We start from the raw sequence: 20,735 nt of genomic DNA, 5'->3' as shown, positions 1-20,735 counted from the left end.
GACCAGGTCACAGCCTTACACACCTGTTCCACTGAAGCCTGATGCCGAATGGCCCACGAAGCGCCAACTGCTCGCGTGGAATGAGCCCGCAGACCACTAGGAATGGGCTTGAGTTGCAAGCGGTAGACTTCCAGCGAGCCAGAGTCGCCTTTGAAGCTGCCTGTCCCTCCTTCGGCCCCTCAGGAATGACGAACAAAGAGTCCGTTTTCCTAAAGGGGGCTGTCCTGGATATGTAATATCTGAGAGCTCTGACGATGTCTAACAAATGCAGAGACCTTTCCACCCTATGAACTGGGTGTGGACAAAATGAAGGCAGAACAATGTCCTCGTTCAAATGAAACGGGGTAGGAACCTTTGGAAGAAAATCCGGAAGGGGGCGCAGAACCACCTTGTCCTGGTGAAAGATCAGAAAAGGCTCGCGGCAAGAGAGTGCTGCCAGCTCCGAAACCCGTCTGATAGACGTAATTGCCACCAGGAATGTTACCTTCCAGGACAGAAGAGCAAGGGAGGATTCCTCTAGAGGTTCAAAGGGAGACCTCTGGAGACCGTCCAGAAGGAGATTGAGGTCCCATGGGTCCAGCGGCCATTTGTACGGGGGAACTAGATGGGAAACGCCCTGGTGGAAGGTCTTGACTTGCGGTTTTTGAGCCAGGCGGCATTGGTAGAAGATTGAGAGCGCTGAGACCTGCCCTTTAAAAGGGAACTGAGAGCCAACCCCGCTTGCAAGCCAGACTGCAAAAAGTCGAGAATTTTGGGGATGGCCAGAGGCATAGGCTGGACGTTAGTTTCTCTACACAATGAAAAGAAGATTTTTCACGTACGGTGGTAAATGCGGGATGTAGCAGGCTTTCGGGCGCTGATCATGGTGGAGATAACCGCGGGGGAGAATCCCGCTCTTGTTAATACCCAGGTCTCAATGACCATGCCGTCACCTTCAGGGCTCTGGAGTTCTGATGGGAAATGGGCCCATGGGTCAGCAAGTCTGGGATGTCTGGAAGGCGCCACGGTACGTCTGCGAGCATTTGTACTAATTCGGCGTACCAGGCGCGCCTGGGCCAGTCCGGTGCTATTAGCATCACCGGGACTCCCTCTGCCTTGATCTTCCTGATCACCAGCGGCAGCAGGGGTAGAGGTGGAAATATATAAGGCAGGAGGAAGTGGTGCCAGGAGCAGACTAGAGCATTCGTGCTGATGGACTGCGGGTCGCGTGACCTGGATATGAACGCGGGTACCTTTGCGTTCAACCTTCAGGCCATTAGATCCACGGCTAGTGTGCCCCAGCAAGTGCAGATGTGTAGAAACACTTCTGGGTGGAGAGACCGTTCTCCGGCGGCCAGGCCTTGGCGACTTAGAAAGTCTGCTGCCCAGTTCTCTACCCCCGGTATGTGTACCGCTGATATCACTGATCCCGTCGATTCGGCCCAGCTGAGGATCTTGTGGGCCTCGAGATAAGCCGCTTTGCTGCGGGTGCCCCCCTGCCGATTGATATAGGCTACAGCTGTCGCATTGTCCGATTGGACTCGAATCTGACTACCCGCTAGCAGAGGGCAGAACTCCCTGAGCGCGAGGAAGATCGCGTGGATTTCCAGGATGTTGATGGGTAGGGAAGACTCCTGGGGCGTCCAACGTCCTAGAGCAGTGTGGTGCCGATACACTGCTCCCCAGCCTAGTAGGCTGGCATCCGTGGTCAGGACCAGCCAGTTCACTGGGAGAAAAGATCTCCCCTTCGATAGGGATGAGGACCAAAGCCACCAGCGAAGTGCATACCTGACTAAAGGCGTCAGGTGAAGATGTTTGTCCAGGGAAAAGGGGCTCTTGTCCCAGGCCGCTAGAAGGGCTAGCTGCAGTGGGCGGAGGTGCAGTTGAGCAAAAGGTACTGCCTCCATAGCCGCCACCATACTGCCGAGCACCTTCATGCTGAATCGAATGGAGCGAGACGGAGGACGTAGAAGGCAGTGTTCCACTTGTCGAAGAGCGATCGCCTTGTCCTGAGGGAAATAGATCAAGCCCCGACGGGTGTCCAGGGACATGCCCAGGAAGGTGATGGATCGTGCTGGGACCGGGGATGATTTGTCTAGATTCAGTAGCCACCCTAAGCGGGATAGGGTGTCCACGGTGATCTGTACGCTGGTTGAGCAGTCGCGGAAGGAGGGGCCTTGATGAGAAGGTCGTCCAAGTAAGAGAAACGACTACTCCCCTGGCGTGAAGGACGCTCATGGCGGCCGCCATGACTTTGGTGAAGACCCTTGGTGCGGTGGCAAGGCCGAAGGGTAGGGCTACGAATTAAAAATAGGAGTCCTGAACTGCGAACGAAATTTTGGTGATCTGGGGCGATTGGTATGTGCAGGTACGCGTCCTTGATATCTATGGAGGCGAGGAATTCCCCTTCGACCATGGATGCAATAATGGACCTTAGGGACTCCATTCTGAATCTCCGTACGTGCAAATGTTTGTTCAGGTGTTTGAGGTCCAGGATGGGTCGAACTGACCCATTGTTTTTGGGGACCACAAAGAGGTTGGAATAAAAACCCCTGAACTTCTCGTCGTCCGGGACGGGTATTATCACTCCTGCTGTTTGGAGTGAGTGGATTGCTGAGAAAAAGGCCTCGCGTCGTTTTCGAGTCTTTGGGGGGTTTGAGAGAAGGGACCGAATCGGGGGTCGGGTCCGAAATTCTATGTGGTAACCGGAAGACACAAGGTCTCGCAACCATTTGTCATCTGAGGCGGCAGTCCAGATGTGTTGAAAGACCCGCAGTCGACCTCCTACAATGAGTGTGTCTTCCGGGGCGCCGAAGGAGTCATGAGGGGGGAAAACGTCGTGGACGAGTCTCCCTAGTCCTTGACTGTTTTGGTCTAGGCTGCCATGACGAAGTGGGTTTCGGGGAGAGCTGAGGTGGTCGGTCCTTGCGTAGACCGCGGCTAGTGGCGGGGACAAGGCGGGATGTCGACCAACCAAATGAGTTCCGAAAGGAGCGGAACGAGGACTGAACGTCTGGTGAAGGTCGTCCTGGGCTTCAGCTGGGGAAGGGAGGTACTTTTTCCTCCCGTGGCAGCAGAAATGAGCTTGTCCAGACGTTCGCCAAACAATCGATCTGGAAAAAAGGGAAGGCCCGTGAGAGACTTCTTGGAGGCAGAGTCCGCTCGCCATTGTCGGAGCCAGAGACCTCTGCGGATGGCTATGGTATTTGAGGCGGCAAAAACTGCGCAGGTGGCAGCGTCAATGGAGGCCTGCATGCGGTACTCCGCCGCAGCGGCAATTTGAGCTGTTACCTCTGTGACGGTATAAGGGAACTGGGATTCCTCAAGCGAAGTGTTAAGGGATTCTGCCCAGACCGAGATCACCTTTGCGACCCACACAGAGGCAAAGGAGGGCGAGAGGAAGGAACCCGCAGCCTCAAAAGGCAGAGCGGGCGAGGTGCTCCACCTGTCTGTCTGTCGGGTCCTTGATGGAGGAACCATCGGGTAAAGACAGGAGCGTTTTTGTGGCAAGGCGGGAGACCGGGGGGGTTGACCGAGGGCGGATCGGCCCAGCCCTTAGGGGCAGGTGAGGCAAAAGGGTACCGGGACTCCATGAGTTTACGGTTACCTAAGCGCCTGTCAGGCTTCTCCCTTTGCTTTGTGAGGATATCCTGAAACTCTGGGTGATCAGAGAAAACCTTTTGGGGTTTCCTTGCCCTCTTAAAGGACACCGCATGGTCAGTGGTAGTGGATGGGGGATCCTCCACATGCAGAGTTTGGTTGATTGCTGCTATAAGGGAGTCTATTGCAGTTTGATCATCTGGGGAGGGTGAAACCAAGGAATCATCCTGGTACAAACAGCATTCTCCCTCCTCCAGCTCTTCAGAAGCCGTGGAGCGTGTGAGAGAGCCTGCCCTGTGTGCTCCCGAGGGAGAGCCATGGGGGCCATGAGAGAGTGCTGGAGACACCCGGCCGTGTGCTCTTTTTCTGATCCCTGCAACCGGTCAAGCATGGGCCCGGATTACCTCAGAAGAATCCTCCATAGGGGTATCCTCAGGCTGCGTTCCGTCCAGGGGCCCAGAAGGGTGTGGAGGACGACATTGCATAGCCAGCACAAGGTTCTGTGACAGTTTTTCCATGGATTGGGACAGAAACTGTGCCCATTCCGGTGGGCTGGGAGCCCTAGGCTCTGGGCTGACTGTTGCGGCGGTGGTGGCGGGGGGGGTCTTGGGGGGCTATAGGGGCACAGGACTCACAGAGAGAAGAGGTGTGTGTACGTGGTAGCTCAGCGTGGCAGGCAGTGCAGGCTGAATAATAAACTATGTGAGCCTTAGCACTCTTAGTACCCTTAGAGTTCTGCATGTTCCTAATAGGAGTATGCCAGGAGGTGGAGCAATGATATGCAGAGCTACAAGTGAAGCAGTGGGAAGCAAGGATTGTATTTGCTTCGTTGTACCTCACCAGAATCAGCCGATGGCCATGCGTCCTCAAGAAGGAGTCTCTGTGGAGATCTTATCGCGTTTTCCTGGGGGGGCGGGGCTTATCACGGCCCGCGGGGGGGGGGGGGGGGGGGTTAGCGCTAAAAGAGCGCCAAGAAGAGGTCAGTGTGCCCCCCTGCTGTTGGCAGTAAAAAATGGCGGAAAGGGAGCTTCTGTGACAGTTTTTCTCCCCCTCCCTCCAGTCAGCACACAACTACCAGTAGATTATCTCTGCATGAGTCCCTGCAATCAGCAAGGGACTCCCCCTCCTCCAGCCAGCACGCAGCTAGAGGGAATAAACACTGAGTTTATGAGCCCTGGGAGCCCTCCCCCGCTACTGTTAAATTATCTCTGCAGGATTCCCTGCAATCAGCAAGGGACTTTCCCCTCCTCCAGCTATGGTGGGAATAAAAGACTGTAAATTCAGTAGTCCTGGGAGCCTTCCCTGCACAGTCTTTCTCCCTTTGCCTGGGAAACCAGTCAGGGGGGGATCTCACCTTAACACCACCTCAGTCCAGGCAGTGGAAATAGCAGAGTCAGCCTGCTGTGTCCGGCCACACAGGTGCAATGTATCAACTCTGAGCCTGCAAAGAGGGGCTGAGGAATTGTGCCTCTGCCCTGGGCTCTGGAAAATCGGAGTCTGTGGGACCAGTCGTCCAGTAAAAGGCAGCCCAGGATCCAGCGTCGCAGGAGGGGGTACGTGGAGGCAACACTCCGCGTTCCCGCCCGTTGATGGTATTGGGAGATCGGTCCCTAATAGAAACCGGCGCCCTTAAAAAATAACAAAACCTTGATGCCTCCTACAGACACTAAGCTAAAACTGAGGTTGCCTGGCCCGGCCAGGGGGTGTATACTGCAGAGGAGGAGCTAATGCTTTTTGCATCTACTTAGTGTCCTCCTATGGATAGGCAGCATAACACCCATGGTCCTGTGTCCCCCAATGAGGCGTCAGAGAAAAATAATTTTATCACTCCTCTGCTCTCAGTTGCTGCATCGCATCGCATTAGACTCCCCAATTTTGTTTTCCCACGCGTGTAGAACACTGTTGCCATAAGCAACAAACACTAAAGTTTGAAAATATATTAGACAAATAAGGCTTTTATGTGATGTAACATTCGTTACCATAGAAAAAAAAAAAAAAAAGATCACAGCCAAAGACTTAGCAGCCATTGTATTTGACTTTTAGGCTGTGTGCTTACAATTAATTTTTGACTGTGTGTATTTTCGCAGTGTCTTAGGCTATGTTCACAAAGGATGTTTTTGCACCATTTTCAGCATGGTTTTGTCCCTTGGTTTTATGCAATTCCATGATAATAAAATGCTGCCTTCACAGTTCCAGCAAAGTTCTATGAGATTACACAAGTCTCATGCACACACACACACACACAAAACACCTGCGGTGTCTTCCTGACTGTTTTGTGAACCGCCCTGGTTTTTGCTGCGTTATTAAAAGAATGAACATGTCCATTCTTTTCAGAGATTTTGTCTTGGATTTTCACCCTAGTGATGGGTGGACTTGAAGATACCCTGGATCGGTGGGTCTAACTGGGTTAATAATAAAACCCGGTTCTGGCCCAGAATTAATCCAGGAGTATCTGGCCGGACGCCAGTCCCCATATAGGGACCAGAATTCAGCACTTAAAAATGGTGGTGGAAAGGTTAAGGGAATTGGAGCAGGCGTGCTATATTTACCGAATCACCGGCGTGGCTGTCCGCTCATGCTCCTTCACTTCCAGGGCACCTCATTACTTTCATGGCATATTCACTGCTTTCCCCACCCAACGGCATCTGTGATTGGTTGGAGTCAGAAGCATCCCCAGCCTGTGTCACAGCTTCTCCCTGCACCTAATCACAGACCTGGTCTGCGAGTTTATCGTACTAAAAATAAACGTATGGTCCCCCATAATATGCTACCCAGCACAGATAAATCATATGGCTAAAGGCTGCAGTCCCCAGCCCTGTGCTAATTTTAATACATAGCCAAGATAAGAGGGACCCCCCATTGCTGTGGTTTTTTTGATACCCAGCCAAGATGAAGCCTGACAAGTGGGGGCTGGTATTATCAGGCTGGGGAGACCTGTGTTTATTGGGCACCCCCCCACCCTAAAAATATCAACCTGCAGCCACCCAGGATTGTCGCATCCACTAAACAATCCCAACACTTTACCAGACTATTCTCGATCGCCCTGGTGCGGTGGCAATCAGGATAATAAGGAGTTAATGTCAGCCCACAGATGCCACTAAGCCCTAGAGTAGTAATGGGAAGTGTCTATGAGACACCTCCCATTACTAATCAGTAAGTGAAAAGAAATAAACACAAACATCGAAAACATCCTTTATTTGAAATAAAATACAAAAAACCTTCTTTCACCACTTTAATAACCCCAAAAACACCCCTACAGGTCCGACGTAATCCACACGAGGTCCCACGATGATGCCAGTTCTGCTATATATCTGAAGTCACAGAGCGCGATCATGGAACATGACCGAACTCTGAGGTTCAGGCAGAAAATGAGCCGCGATCAGCGGTGACGTCGCTCAGGTAATTTGCGGTCATAGATACCTGTGACTGCAAATAGCCTGAGTGACGGCACCGCTGATCGTGAGGTTCATTCATTCTCTGCCTGGATCTCACAGCGATTAGTACTGTTCTATGGCACTCACTGTGACCAATGGGTGTCGCTGCTCTCAGTCCGGCGCCTCCTCCATTTTGTACGATTGGTGTCCTCCTTCCAAGCCCCATGTGGATGATGCGTCATCCACACAGAGGCAGTCATTGTGCTCCTGCGCAAGCACACTTTGATCTGCCCAGCTGAGGGCAGAGTTAAATTACTGGAATGCAGAGGCGCGAAAAAAGTTTAAAGACGGCATGCGCACTACATTGGTTTGCGGCCTGGGCACTTATATGCAGCATTCTAGAATGCTGTATATAAGGCCTCACTAGTGGTGGCCGCAGCTTATAAGGGAAAAACCTGGCGACAGGTTCCCTTTAAAAAGATGATGGACCTAAGCGGAGGTTTGCTTTTTTTGTGGGTTGAGTGAATATTGATAGTATTTTGAGGTACATAACATTTTGGAGCACATTCAAGACTTGGCTCACAGTTTTCCGGTGGCCATGGAAACTCTGATGTAAGCACTCAGCGTGGTGCACTGGGTAAATGTAAAAAGAACCAAAAATTGTGATCTTTGTGAGGCAAAATGAACAAGTCACAGTAGATAAAAAATAGTTTTAATTTTTTTTTTTTTTTTCTTACACTGCTCATTGTGCAGTATAAGTGATTAGGCAGCTTTATTCTTTGGCTCAGTACAATTACAGCAATACCAGATTTATACTACATTTTTTACGTTTTGCCATGATAACACTAATACAAATATAATTTTTCTGGTTAGCCAATAATAGTCATCACTCACAGGATACTTTTGTCAGTTTTCGAGCGAAAGTATTTACATCAATAACACTATACAAAAAAAAAAGCCTTTCTATTTTTCTTCCGACAATCGTGTGAGAGTTTGTTGTTTGCAGCATGAATTGAAGTTTTTATTGGTACTATTTTGAGGTACATAACATGATTTTGATCACTTCTCTATTTAGATCTTTGATGAGCACATGGGCAAAAATAAAAGCAATTCATGATCTGTTTTATACCATTTACCATGTAAAAGTGATGACAGTACAGTTATTAGAATAACACATTGATATAGCTTTTTATATTTTGCTGCTTTTAGATAAAAACTGTTTTACAGGGAAAAAAAATGTTTTTTCCACTGTCACATATTGATACCGATAGCATTTTTTAAAATTTCCTGCTGATGGAGCAGAGTGAAGGCTTGTTTTTTTGCGGGACAAGAGGTTTTCAGAGTTACCATTTTTTTTCTTTACATACTATTTTTTGTCATGTTTTCTTCCACTTAGTGTTCAGCAATGATGAAAAAAAACTGTTTTTGCCACTTTTTTATGATGTTCATTGTAGGGATCAAATAGTATGAATCATAAAGTATAAGGATCGTTCATAAACCAAAAATATATATGACCCTTAAAATCATCAATTTATTCATTCTTGCTTAAAAACATCCACAATAAACACAAAAATATACAAAAGACTTAAGTGCACAGATAAAGACAGGAGGAGGGTTATAGATCACAACCTACAGGTTAAACTCCCTCCTGTCCACTACCTCACGCGGAGTTCGGCACCCTAATAATGGACGATATGGCGCCCCCACTCTCCGATGGCTATTCCTAAACTGCCCTGACTCACCCTAGCAACAGATATGAAAGGTGCTCATATCTAGCAACAAGGTGCAGAATAAAATACTCAACATAATGATTTAACCTCATAACGACGGCCGTACGACTTAAAGCGTCGGAAAAAACAGGGTACTTATTCTGTTATGACACTTTAAGACTTCAGCCCGAAAAAAGCCTGTAGCGCCCCCCAGCGACCGAAAATCTCGGGGGTTTCAGCCACCAGGGGTAGCTGAGACCCCCCAGATTATGAATCGGGGGTTTTTTTTGGACCCCGATAATGTGATTGCCGGTATACACCGTATACCGACGATGACTTAAAAAAATAAATAAATAAATAAATAAATAAATAAATGGCTGGTAAAACTAATTTCTTTTTCCTCTGATGTGATCAAACATGTCAGATAGGAAAGAAATATAAACCCCTAGTGCCCCCAAGGCCCCCAATACCGGAGAATAACCCCCACCCCCACTCCGGAGCATTAAAAATGGCACCGAAGCGCACTGAAAACTGACGCCGCCGACTATGCATTCATTTCCCTCCGATCTGAAATTATCAAACATTTCAGATTGAAGGGAAATGTCCTCCCCCTGAGGCCTCCTCCGGTACACCAGAAGCTCTCTGGTCCCCTGGACCGCTCCGCTTCTCCAGAGCCCTGCCTCCGGAGCATGGAAGATGGCGACAAGCACAGCAGCGCGCCGGCCGCCTTCATCCTCCTCTCATTTCTGTTGCATGTGACACGTCACATGCGACAGAAAAGTTATCCCCAGGTCCTGCCAGGTCACCCGCCGTCAGCCCCCCCATCACCCCCCAGTCTTCCCCGATACCTGGCTGTTGCTCTGGTCCCCACGATCCCTCCTCCTCCTCCTTCTGGAAAGCTGGCGGTGCATGTGCAGACAGCGGATATCAGTTAGCTCCTTGCAAGCAGAGACGCTGACCTCATCGCTGTTCATGCTGCTGTACTGTAGACCGGGGGAGCGTGAGTGCAGTAATCTGCAGCCACACTCCTCACACGGAGGGCCTGCTGTTCTAGAAAATGGGGGGTACGTTCTCTGAGCATGCCACTCATATTCTGGAATGAGGTTACTGCAGGTCACTCTGCCTTAGTTTGGATCGGGACAGTGTGAGTGCAGTATTCTCAGATTACTGCACCCACACTGCTCACATGAAGAGCTTGCTCTTCCAGAAAATGGGGGATACGTTCCTTGAGCGTGCCCCCCTTATTCTAGAAGGTCCAGAGTCATCGTGGGACCTCCAAATGGATTACAGTGAGCTGGAATTTTTTTTTATTTTCAATAAATTGGTGAAAGATGGAATGTCTTGGGGAGCATGTTTTCAAAAAAAATTTTTGTTGTCTATTTTTTTTTTTTTTTATTACTGACTGGATTCGTGATGCCTGGTATCTGTTTAGATGCCGTGACATCACAAACCTCTGGGCTTGATGCCAGGTGACATTACAGCTGGTATCAACCCCATTTATTACCCCGCTTGCCACCGCACCAGGGCAGCGAGATGAGCGGGGGACGAAGCGCCAGGATTGGCACATCTAATGGATGCGCCTCTTCTGGGGTGGCTGCGGCATGCTATTTTTAGGCTGGGAAAGGCCAAATAACCATGGCCCTTCCCACCCTGATAATACCAGACCACAGCTGTCTTCTTTACCTTGGCTGGTAATCCAATTTGAGGGAGACCCCACATATTTTTTTTTAATTATTTCTAAATAATTATAAAAACAGCCTGGGGTGACCTCCAAATTGGATCACCAGCCAAGATGAAGCTGCCAGCTGTGGTCTACAGGCTGTAAGCGTCTGTATTACCCTAGCTGGCTATCAAAAATAGGGGGGACCCCACTTCGTTGGGTTTTTTTTAATTATTTATTTATATTTGGGCTAAATACAAGGCACAACACAATGAAAGTCACTAATGGGCACCAGCTTAGAATATGCAGGGGGTAGGACATTAAATATGTGTTAGACATCTATCCATCCATCCTAGCACTTTAGGCTGTGCGCCCACAATCAGGATTTGCAGCGAGGTGGATGCAGAGTATTTTCACTGCGTCCATAACACTGCGTTGTGCAGTACAAGCACAGAGGAAGGATTTTTAGAAATCTCCTGCCCACGTCACTTCTTTTCTCTGCAGCATAAACTGACCTGCGGAGCGGCTTCCTGAGCAGCAGGATGTCAACTTATGCTGCGGAGACTAAAATGTTCTTCGGAGGGAGAATAAAGTCTGCAGCGGCCCGAACCTGGATTGCATGCACAGGAAGCTGCGTTCACCCGTGGACAGCATATACATCTCCGCAGGAGGGCTGGCACTGCATCCTAGACACAGTGTCGCCGGATTGTGGGCAGGTAGCCTAAAAGTGAGAAATTTGGCACTACTGCAACATTTTTGTGAAGTACCTGTAGATTCAAAATTCTCACTATACCCCGAATAAAATGCTTGAAGGGTCTAGTTTCCAAAATGGGGTCACTTGAAATGGGTTTCTGCTGTATAGGTGCCCTAGGGGCTCTGCAAATGTGACATGGTACCTACAATTTATTTCAACTTTTACAAAATTCAAATCATGCTCCTTTCGTTTCAAGCCCTACTGTTTGTCCAAAAAAAGGGTTTTTTGTCACATATGGGGTATCACTGCGCTCATAACAAATTAGATAAACTGTGGTCCATTTTTTTTGTATTTCTTCTTGAAAAAAGGAGGAATTTGGTGCTAAAGCAACATTTTTCTGATAAAAATTAAAATTTTCAATATGACTACCTAAGGTTATCAAATTCTATGAAATACCTGTGGTGTCAAAATGCACCCTATAACGCTAGATAAAATCCTTGAGGGGTCTAGTTTCCAGAATGGGGTTACTTGTGGGGGAGCTCCACTGTTTAGGCACCTCAGGGGGTCTCCAAACGCAACATGGCGTTCGCTAATGACTCCTGCCAATTTTGCAGTCAAATGGCGCTCCTTTCCTTCCGAGCCCTGCCATGCACTTAAACAGTTGATTTCCACCACATTTGAGAGGTCGGTGTACTCAGGAGAAATTGCACAATATATTTTGTGAAAAAAAAGCTACCTGAATGAAGTAACAATTTTGTGGTAAAATTTTATTTTTTTATTTTTATGGCTCAAGGTTATAAAATTCTGTGAAGCACCTGGGGGTTCAGGGTACTCTACAAACATCTAGATAAATTCTTTCAGGGGCCTATTTCCCAAAATGGGGTCACTTGTCGTGGGTTTCTGCTATTTACGTACCTTAGGGGCCCTACAAATGCAACATGGTGCCCGCAATCTTTTTCAGCTTAACTTCCTTTCCAACATTCAAATATTGCTCCTTCCATTTCAAGCCCTCCCAATTGTCCAAACAAAGGTTTCTGACCACATGTGAGGTATCACCACGCTTATAAGAACATGGGTAACAAACATTGGGGTCAAATTTTTGGAATTACCTCTTGAAAAAAGGGAGAAAATTGATGCTAAAACAACATTTTTGTGAAAAAAATGAAAATGTTTAATATGACAACGTAATGTTATCAAACTCTGTGAAGTATCTGTCAGTCCAAAATGCTCACTATACCCCTAGATAGAAACCTTGAGAGGTCTAGTTTCCATAATGGCATCACTTGAGAGGGGTTTCTGCTGTTTAGGTACCTTAGCGGACCTGTAAATGCAACATGGTGCCTGTGGCGCCCTGGACTAGCCAGGTCGTCACAGGTAACACACACACACACACCCCCACCACCCTAGGCAGTTACATTAGCCAAACACAAAACCCTTGTTGCCTCCCTCCAGGGTCTGATGTCCACACCAGGTGGGGCGGAGCCAGGCAGTTGGCCCCGCCCACCGAGGAGTTCACAGGCCTGGAGGCGGGAAAAGAGTCAGTTCAGTTTAGGAGTGGAGGAGTGAGGAGTTGAGTACAGGAGGTTGAAGTGAGAGGAGTAAAGTGGAGAGTGTCTGGGTTTGTGGCCCAGGCACTGACAGCAAGGTTGGCAGATGATGGTGGCCGTCTGCAGGAGTGGTGGATCAACGCGAAACCATAGGACAGGGGTCGGGCCGCCGGTACCGACCGGGGAGCGAAGTGAAGCTACCACACACAGGCAGGGCCATTGGACCCCGACTAGGCTTGGAGTCGCCGTCAACAGTCAAATCCGAGTGTGACAGGAACCCCAGGGGTTTCCTAACAACCAAAGACCCGTTAGAAGGCAACCGTCCGCACCGTGAGGGTATACAGCTACCGCCAGAGGCTAGAGACCCAAGGGCCAGCGCCTGCGGGCAAACGGGCACCTCCGGCATCCATACACCGGGAAGCGGACTACCATTGGGGACCCATCGTAGTCAAGACAGTACACAAAGGTGCAGGGAAAGACAGCCGCCATCACCTGTCCGGGGAGAGACACTGCAGCCGGCTGCAAGACCCGTCCATCCAGCCGTTTGGTTTACCAGAGACTTTGTGCATCTCTTGCTGAGTGAGTACACCCGTGCTATCCGGCACCGCACCGCGCTGTCCCTGCAACCCTGCACCTCACCTACCCTGCCTCCCCGTCACACCACCGGGCCCCGGGACCACCAACCCCTACCCATGGAGGGGGAAAACAACATCCCAGCTGCTCCCTACCATCGCTCCCGGGATCCACGTCACCAGCAGCGGGTGGTGCCCACCTTCACCACAACCCGTGGGTGGCGTCACGGACTAAATTCCCAAACAAACCATCCCCCTTTTCACTCACGGGCGAGGAGCGCCGCTCGGGTCCCGGGTCCAGCCCACCGCTCGAGCCACTGAGCAGCAGCAGCGCCAGACCCGAGCGTTAGCAAGTGCAGAGCCCCGCCGCCCGCGACATGCCTGCAATCTATTTCAGCCAAATTTGCTTCCAAAATTCAAATATTGCTCCTTCTGTTCCGAGCCCTCCCATTTGTCCAAACAGAGGTTTCTTACCACATGTGGGGTATCGGCACACTCATAAGAAAGTGGGTAACACGTTTTGAGGTCCATTTTGTTGTGTTATTTTTCTAAAAGTGAATAAATTTGGGGTAGAGCAACATTTTTAGGTAAAATTTTGTTTTTTGCGGTTTTTCATTCCACATTGCTTTAGTTTCTATGAAGCACCTGAAGGGTTAATAAACTTCTCAGATGTGGTTTTGAGTACTTTGGGGGGTGCAGTTTCTAGACTGGTGTCACTTTTGGGTATTTTTTGTCAGCTAGGCCTCTCAAAGTTACTTCAAATGTGATGTGATCCCTAAAAAAAAATGGTTTTGTAAATTTTTATATAAAAATGAGAAATTGCTGATATACTTTGAACTCTTCTAACTTCTTAACAAAAAAAAATAATTTTGTTTCCAAAATCACGATGATGTAAAGTAGACATGTGGGAAATGTTATTTATTAACTATTTTGTGTCACAGAACTCTCTGGTTTAACGGTATAAAAAAAATCAAAAGTTAAAAATTCCAGATTTTTCAAAATTTTTCCCAAAATTCAATTTTTTTTATAAATAAATACAAAACATATTGTCTAAAATTTGGTACTAACATGAAGTCCAATATGTAATAAAAAAAAAAAAACTCAGAATCACCGGGATCCTTTGAAGCGTTCCAGAGTTATAACCTCATGAAGTGACACTGGTCAGAATTGCAAAATTTGGTCTGGTCATTAAGGTGAAAATTAGCTCCTTCACTAAGGGGTTAAGCGGATAGCTAGTGAGGTTTTTTGTCAATAGTGAGGTCATATCAATGTCCCAATTCAGCCTCACACTCGTCAGCAGCGAGATTGAAAACAATTGGATCTTCGTGCAGGAGTGGGAACAGGGTTATATATTTAGATACCCTAATATAAATCTGTGCCACCCTGGCAGCAGTCGGACTGCTCGGATCCGGGATATGTTAGTGGCTCGAGTGGCCCGGGTCCGGGGCTAGGCAGACACTTTGATGAAAAGGGGTTATTTACAGGGGAGAATGTTCGTGACGCCACATGCGGTGTGCGGCAATGAGGAGTACCGCCGCTGCCGTATGGGAGTGCCGGGGCAGATGGTGTGGGGCAGCCGTGATGGAGGTTCCCTCCGCAGGTAGGGAGGCCACGGGACTCTGGGTAGAGGAAGTGGAGGAACTGCAGTCTATGAGTCCTCTTGGTGTTGGATAGGGGGAAGGTGTAAAGTAAGGTTTATGTGGATATTGGGCCGGCAGGGTGCTTGGGAGCCAGTGTACTCACTCAGGTGTGATGACGCATTCAGTGGACACAGACTTTGAGGTAAACCAAGTCTCCGGATACCGCTGCCCACGGTGAGAGCACTTCCGGTGGTCCCTTTTAGTGATTCTGTGGTGGACTGGAGCCTTCCTCCATGCACTGTTTACTGTCTCTTGTGTCCCTGGCCCGTCGGCTTGAAACCTCTGGGTCCCGTCTCTCTTTTTACTGGGGACCTGCAGCTGGGATGTGGGATTTCTGTGGACTGCTCTGTGTGGGAAGTCCTATCCCTCTGATGTGCTGACGCCGCTAATCTCTGAGCCGTTGCAGATAGCACGTGAAGCTATTACCCGCTGCAGGCTAATTGCCAGGTTGCGTGAAGCTACTTCCCGACTTAGGGGCCTGTCCCCCGCTGTGTGCTCGGCCCCCAGACCGGTTACTGTGGATCCAATGGCTGACGGTCCTCTTGACCCGTCCAGCTCTGTCCTCCAGTTCCTCGCGACTGGGTCTCCGTCTCCTCAGGCTCAGGCCACCGTCTGCGACCCAGCCAGACTCTCCTCAGGGAGCTCCCACTCTCTCGGTCCTCTCTCATTGACCATTACTACCAACAGACAAACTAACTCCTCCCACCAGCCTGTCTGACTCATAGGTGGGCGGTTCCTTTCCCAGCTAGAACCACGCCCCAGTGTGCCTGACAAGTGTAGTGCTTGGGTGACTAGGATTTGTGCTGTTGGTACAGAATCACTGTTGCAGACCCCGGAACCAAGGAGGGTGGGCCCTGCACCAAGGATAGAGAGTAGTGCAGTGCCCTGTGACACACTGACTAGTCCAGGGGCGTCACAAATCTCCCTCCTGTGCACTACCTCACGCGGGGGTCAGCACCCTATGGATATACGCTATATGGTGCCCCAACTCCACGAAGACCGTCCCTAAAATGACATAATGTACCCTAGCAGCAGATAAATATATAAAGTGCCTGTGCTGAATTAAAGAGCATGACAGTATAAGGGTAGTTCAATAGGGCATTACATCAGCCTAATGCATCTTAGCAGCAATGGTTTTTTAAGTGCAAGTGTTCTAAAAGTGCATAACAATGTAAACCAGGACAGTCAGAAGTACTTATACATTCAGGGAACTACAGGTACGATCCTCAGATAGGGATCAATAGTATGCCAACTTAAAAGATAAGGTCTTCATAGATATGGCACTAAAAAAAAATATTATAGTTTTTGCATACGGTAATTCTGCAAATTTATTGGCGCAATTTATGCGGGGGTTTATTTACATTTGTACTATTTTAAACCCGTTTTCTACCTTCTTAGTCTTTAGACTTATTTATATGATCACTGCATTTAATTACTGTTGTAATGCAATGCAATACTTACGCATTGCAATACATCCGTGATCTCAGTGTCACATGGGCAGAAATGTCTGTTCTGCTTAAAGGAGATCCTAACAGGTCAATTTTGGCATTAATTCCTTAGAGGGGCACGAGCAGATAAAAAAAATATTACTTCAGTCATTGACTGACTTAAGATTTCTGCCAAATGGAACATCACAGCACAGCTTGAATTAAACGAACTGTGGTGTCACGAACTGTCACAGCACCATTCCACTCCATTCCAACCATTGCCCTAGCTCCATTCATTTGGGCAGATCCAGGAGAAAGAGCAAACAGTTTGCAAAACCATGAGTTGTGCAAAAACCTGTGACTTTTCAAAGCAATTTATGTCAGATTTCTCACATATGTTGCACTGCTGCCTTTTCATCAGAAAAAGAACTGAAGAATAAAAAAAACATGCATTATTAACTCTTTGCATAAAGGTAAGTGCACATGATCCGCACATGCAACATTCTGGAAGTATCATGTCTTGTCCTGTGGAGAAGGCCAGTGTTCACCACAGGAGAAAGGAGTGGTCCGTGCCACGGAATTTTGCTGTGTTCTCCCCAGTGAGAACACTCGCGTCTCCGCAAGTATAAACAAGCATGCTGCGGCTTGGAAAGCATGGCAGTTTACCCTGCATAGAAAAGAAGCACAGTGGGCATAGAATTTCTATAAATCCCCTAACCCTAAGCATTCACAAAATAATAAAGTTTACCTCGTGCCTTTTCTTCTTCCACAGGAATCTTCCAAACCAAAGGTAAAAGAGACATAATTAGAGTCCTAAGTTCTTCTTGACATGTTAAGCTCTGTAATAAAGACACAAGTATAAAAATACTGAATAAAAACAAGGAAGTGAAAAGAAATCTAAATGATTATAAGGCAATATGCTCAGTGGTCACTCTTGGAAGCCAAAGTGGGCAATATCATTAACATCAAGCACTGCAATTAATCACTGAAAACTAGCTCACTCCAACTGTAATCAAAACTGGAACAGCAAAGAACTGGCAAACAGCCAAGTGCTAATAATGAAGAACACATCTTTGCTTGGAAAGAACAGCTGGCCTCGAGCCTTTGTCAGAAAGACTTTTCATAAGTGCGAGATTGATATTTGTAGGAGGATTATGAGATCTGGTGCATACATTATATGGGAGACAGTGGGGCGGGTGCATACATTATATGCAAGATAGTGGGGCGGGTGCAAACATTATATGGGAGACTGTGGGACTGGTGGATACATTACATAGGAGACAGTGAGAATAGTGCATACATTACACAGGAAATAGTAGGGCAGAAGCACACATTACAAAAGAGACGCAGTGGAGCAATGTGTGGGGAGATTTAATACAGAGTAGAAGTGTGTGTGTGGGGGTATATTATACAGAGGAGCAGTTTGTGTAAGGGGATATTATACTGAGGGGCAGTATGTTGGGGGGAATATTATACAGAGATGCAGTGTGTGGGAGAGATATACAGAGTGGTAGTGTATGTGGGAGAGATTAGACAGTGGCAGTGTGTGTAGGAAACATTATACAGAGGTGCATTGTGTATGGGTATGTTATACATAGGGCAGTGTGGGAGAGATATTATAGAGAGGGACGATGCAGTGTATTATCAATACAATTATCATAATAGAAGCCTTTATTATAAGCACCAGGTCGGCCAATTTAGGGCGAAGCGGGTGCCAGCACTACTCATAGTAACAATAATAAACATGAGGACAAGAGTAAAGTGCAAAAATTACAATTACTTTATTAGGACATACACAACACAGGACAATTAAAATATGGTGGTACACTACCATAAAATGAGGGAGGGACAAAAATGCCAAAGTATGAGTATGGTAAGATAGGAACAGCCAATCAAAGTGTATCTATGATGAAAACAATGGTTGTAAGAGATAAAGGCTGTTCACCAAATAGACTCAGAATAGAGGCAAAAAATAGGAATAGTATAGAGCAAGGACAGCGTGAAGGGTTGCAGCATTAAATTCCACCATGGGATCCCCACATATAGGGGAAAGTCATGGTGGGAGTGTAGCCTGTAGTATCAAAATCAAATAGTAGGAAAGTGGCAGCACGACACCCCCCTCCAGGTGGTATGGAGGAAGATGTAGTGGGGTCACAACCTAAGTATAGAAGTCAATGTAATATAATGGTACATGGACCAAGGGCTGTAGGGGCACAAAAGGACTTTGTAAACAGTTTCTTACCTAAAGTGCAAGTGCAATAAAGTATTCCTAAAAATGTGCTCCAAATGTGTGTGGGAAACATTATACAGAGGTGCATTGTGTATGGGTATGTTATACACAGGGCAGTGTGGGAGAGATATTATAGAGAGGGACGATGCAGGGGGTGTATTATGTAGAGGGGCGGTGTAGGGGGTATATGATTAATTTTCTGAGGGAAATACTTAATTTTCTGGAACAACTTCAAGGGTGCTAAACACTTTTAGCCATGACTGTGTGTGTACATGTACATACATATATACACATACATAATATATATATATATATATATATATATATATATATATATATATATATATATATATATATATATAGTTATATAGTTAGGTCCAGAAATATTTGGACAGTGACACAATTTTCGCGAGTTGGGCTCTGCATGCCACCACATTGGATTTGAAATGAAACCTCTACAACAGAATTCAAGTGCAGATTGTAACGTTTAATTTGAGGGTTTGAACAAAAATATCTGATAGAAATTGTAGGAATTGTACACATTTCTTTACAAACACTCCACATTTTAGGAGGTCAAAAGTAATTGGACAAATAAACCAAACCCAAACAAAATATTTTTATTTTCAATATTTTGTTGCGAATCCTTAGGAGGCAATCACTGCCTTAAGTCTGGAACCCATGGACATCACCAAACGCTGGGTTTCCTCCTTCTTAATGCTTTGCCAGGCCTTTACAGCCGCAGCCTTCAGGTCTTGCTTGTTTGTGGGTCTTTCCGTCTTAAGTCTGGATTTGAGCAAGTGAAATGCATGCTCAATTGGGTTAAGATCTGGTGATTGACTTGGCCATTGCAGAATGTTACACTTATTTGCACTCATGAACTCCTGGGTAGCTTTGGCTGTATGCTTGGGGTCATTGTCCATCTGTACTATGAAGCGCCGTCCGATCAACTTTGCGGCATTTGGCTGAATCTGGGCTGAAAGTATGTCCCGGTACACTTCAGAATTCATCCGGCTACTCTTGTCTGCTGTTATGTCATCAATAAACACAAGTGACCCAGTGCCATTGAAAGCCATGCATGCCCATGCCATCACGTTGCCTCCACCATGTTTTACAGAGGATGTGGTGTGCCTTGGATCATGTGCCGTTCCCTTTCTTCTTCAAACTTTTTTCTTCCCATCATTCTGGTACATTTTGATCTTTGTCTCATCTGTCCATAGAATACTTTTCCAGAACTGAGCTGGCTTCATGAGGTGTTTTTCAGCAAATTTAACTCTGGCCTGTCTATTTTTGGAATTGATGAATGGTTTGCATCTAGATGTGAACCCTTGGAATTTACTTTCATGGAGTCTTCTCTTTACTGTTGACTTAGAGACAGATACACCTACTTCACTGAGAGTGTTCTGGACTTCAGTTGATGTTGTGAACGGGTTCTTCTTCACCAAAGAAAGTATGCGGCGATCATCCACCACTGTTGTCATCCGTGGACGCCCAGGCCTTTTTGAGTTCCCAAGCTCACCAGTCAATTCCTTTTTTCTCAGAATGTACCCGACTGTTGATTTTGCAACTCCAAGCATGTCTGCTATCTCTCTGATGGATTTTTTCTTTTTGTTCAGCCTCAGGATGTTCTGCTTCACCTCAATTGAGAGTTCCTTAGACCGCATGTTGTCTGGTCACAGCAACAGCTTCCAAATGCAAAACCACACACCTGTAATAAACCCCAGACCTTTTAACTACTTCATTGATTACAGGTTAACGAGGGAGACGCCTTCAGAGTTAATTGCAGCCCTTAGAGTCCCTTGTCCAATTACTTTTGGTCCCTTGAAAAAGAGGAGGCTATGCATTACAGAGCTATGATTCCTAAACCCTTTCTCCGATTTGGATGTGAAAACTCTCATATTGCAGCTGGGAGTGTGCACTTTCAGCCCATATTATATATATAATTGTATGTCTGAACATGATTTTGTAAACAGCTAAAATAACAAAACTTGTGTCACTGTCCAAATATTTCTGGCCCTGACTGTATATATATATATATATATATATATATATATATATATATATATATATATATATATATATATATTGTGAGATGGCATCTGGCTACATCGCTAATGAGCGGTATGTACCACGGAAGTGGTGGGAGCCTCAGGAATGCTGGCACCTGTAGTGCCAGAGTTTATTAATTGCAGTGTTCAGAGGGTGAGGCTTTCAGGTAACTAAAGAGACTGTGGGTCTGGTTACCTACATACCCCGCCCTGGGTGTGTTTGACATGGGGCTGACAGACCACATGGTTTATAATAGA

The 20,735-nt window shown here is 47.0% G+C and overlaps 1 protein-coding gene across 6 annotated transcripts in view; it reads right to left on the bottom strand.

Moving 5' to 3' along the window:
• LYST (lysosomal trafficking regulator) overlaps positions 1 to 20,735 on the bottom strand; it is a 1,763,279-nt gene that overhangs the window by 1,623,732 nt on the left and 118,812 nt on the right. For all 6 annotated transcript variants that reach the window (XR_012751618.1, XM_075339737.1, XM_075339736.1 and 3 more), the window contains exon 3: positions 16,951 to 17,041. Coding sequence is in view for 5 of the 6 variants with exons in the window: in XM_075339737.1 (XP_075195852.1) it covers positions 16,951 to 17,041 (91 nt within the window). In the remaining variant the exon portion in view is untranslated. The remainder of the gene's footprint in view (positions 1 to 16,950; positions 17,042 to 20,735) is intronic.

The sequence above is a fragment of the Anomaloglossus baeobatrachus genome, chromosome 3 (genome assembly GCF_048569485.1).
Source record: "Anomaloglossus baeobatrachus isolate aAnoBae1 chromosome 3, aAnoBae1.hap1, whole genome shotgun sequence".
Classification (NCBI taxonomy): domain Eukaryota; kingdom Metazoa; phylum Chordata; class Amphibia; order Anura; family Aromobatidae; genus Anomaloglossus; species Anomaloglossus baeobatrachus.
The sequence above is the reverse complement of the archived record's forward strand: the minus strand, read 5'-3'. Positions and strand labels throughout refer to the sequence as shown.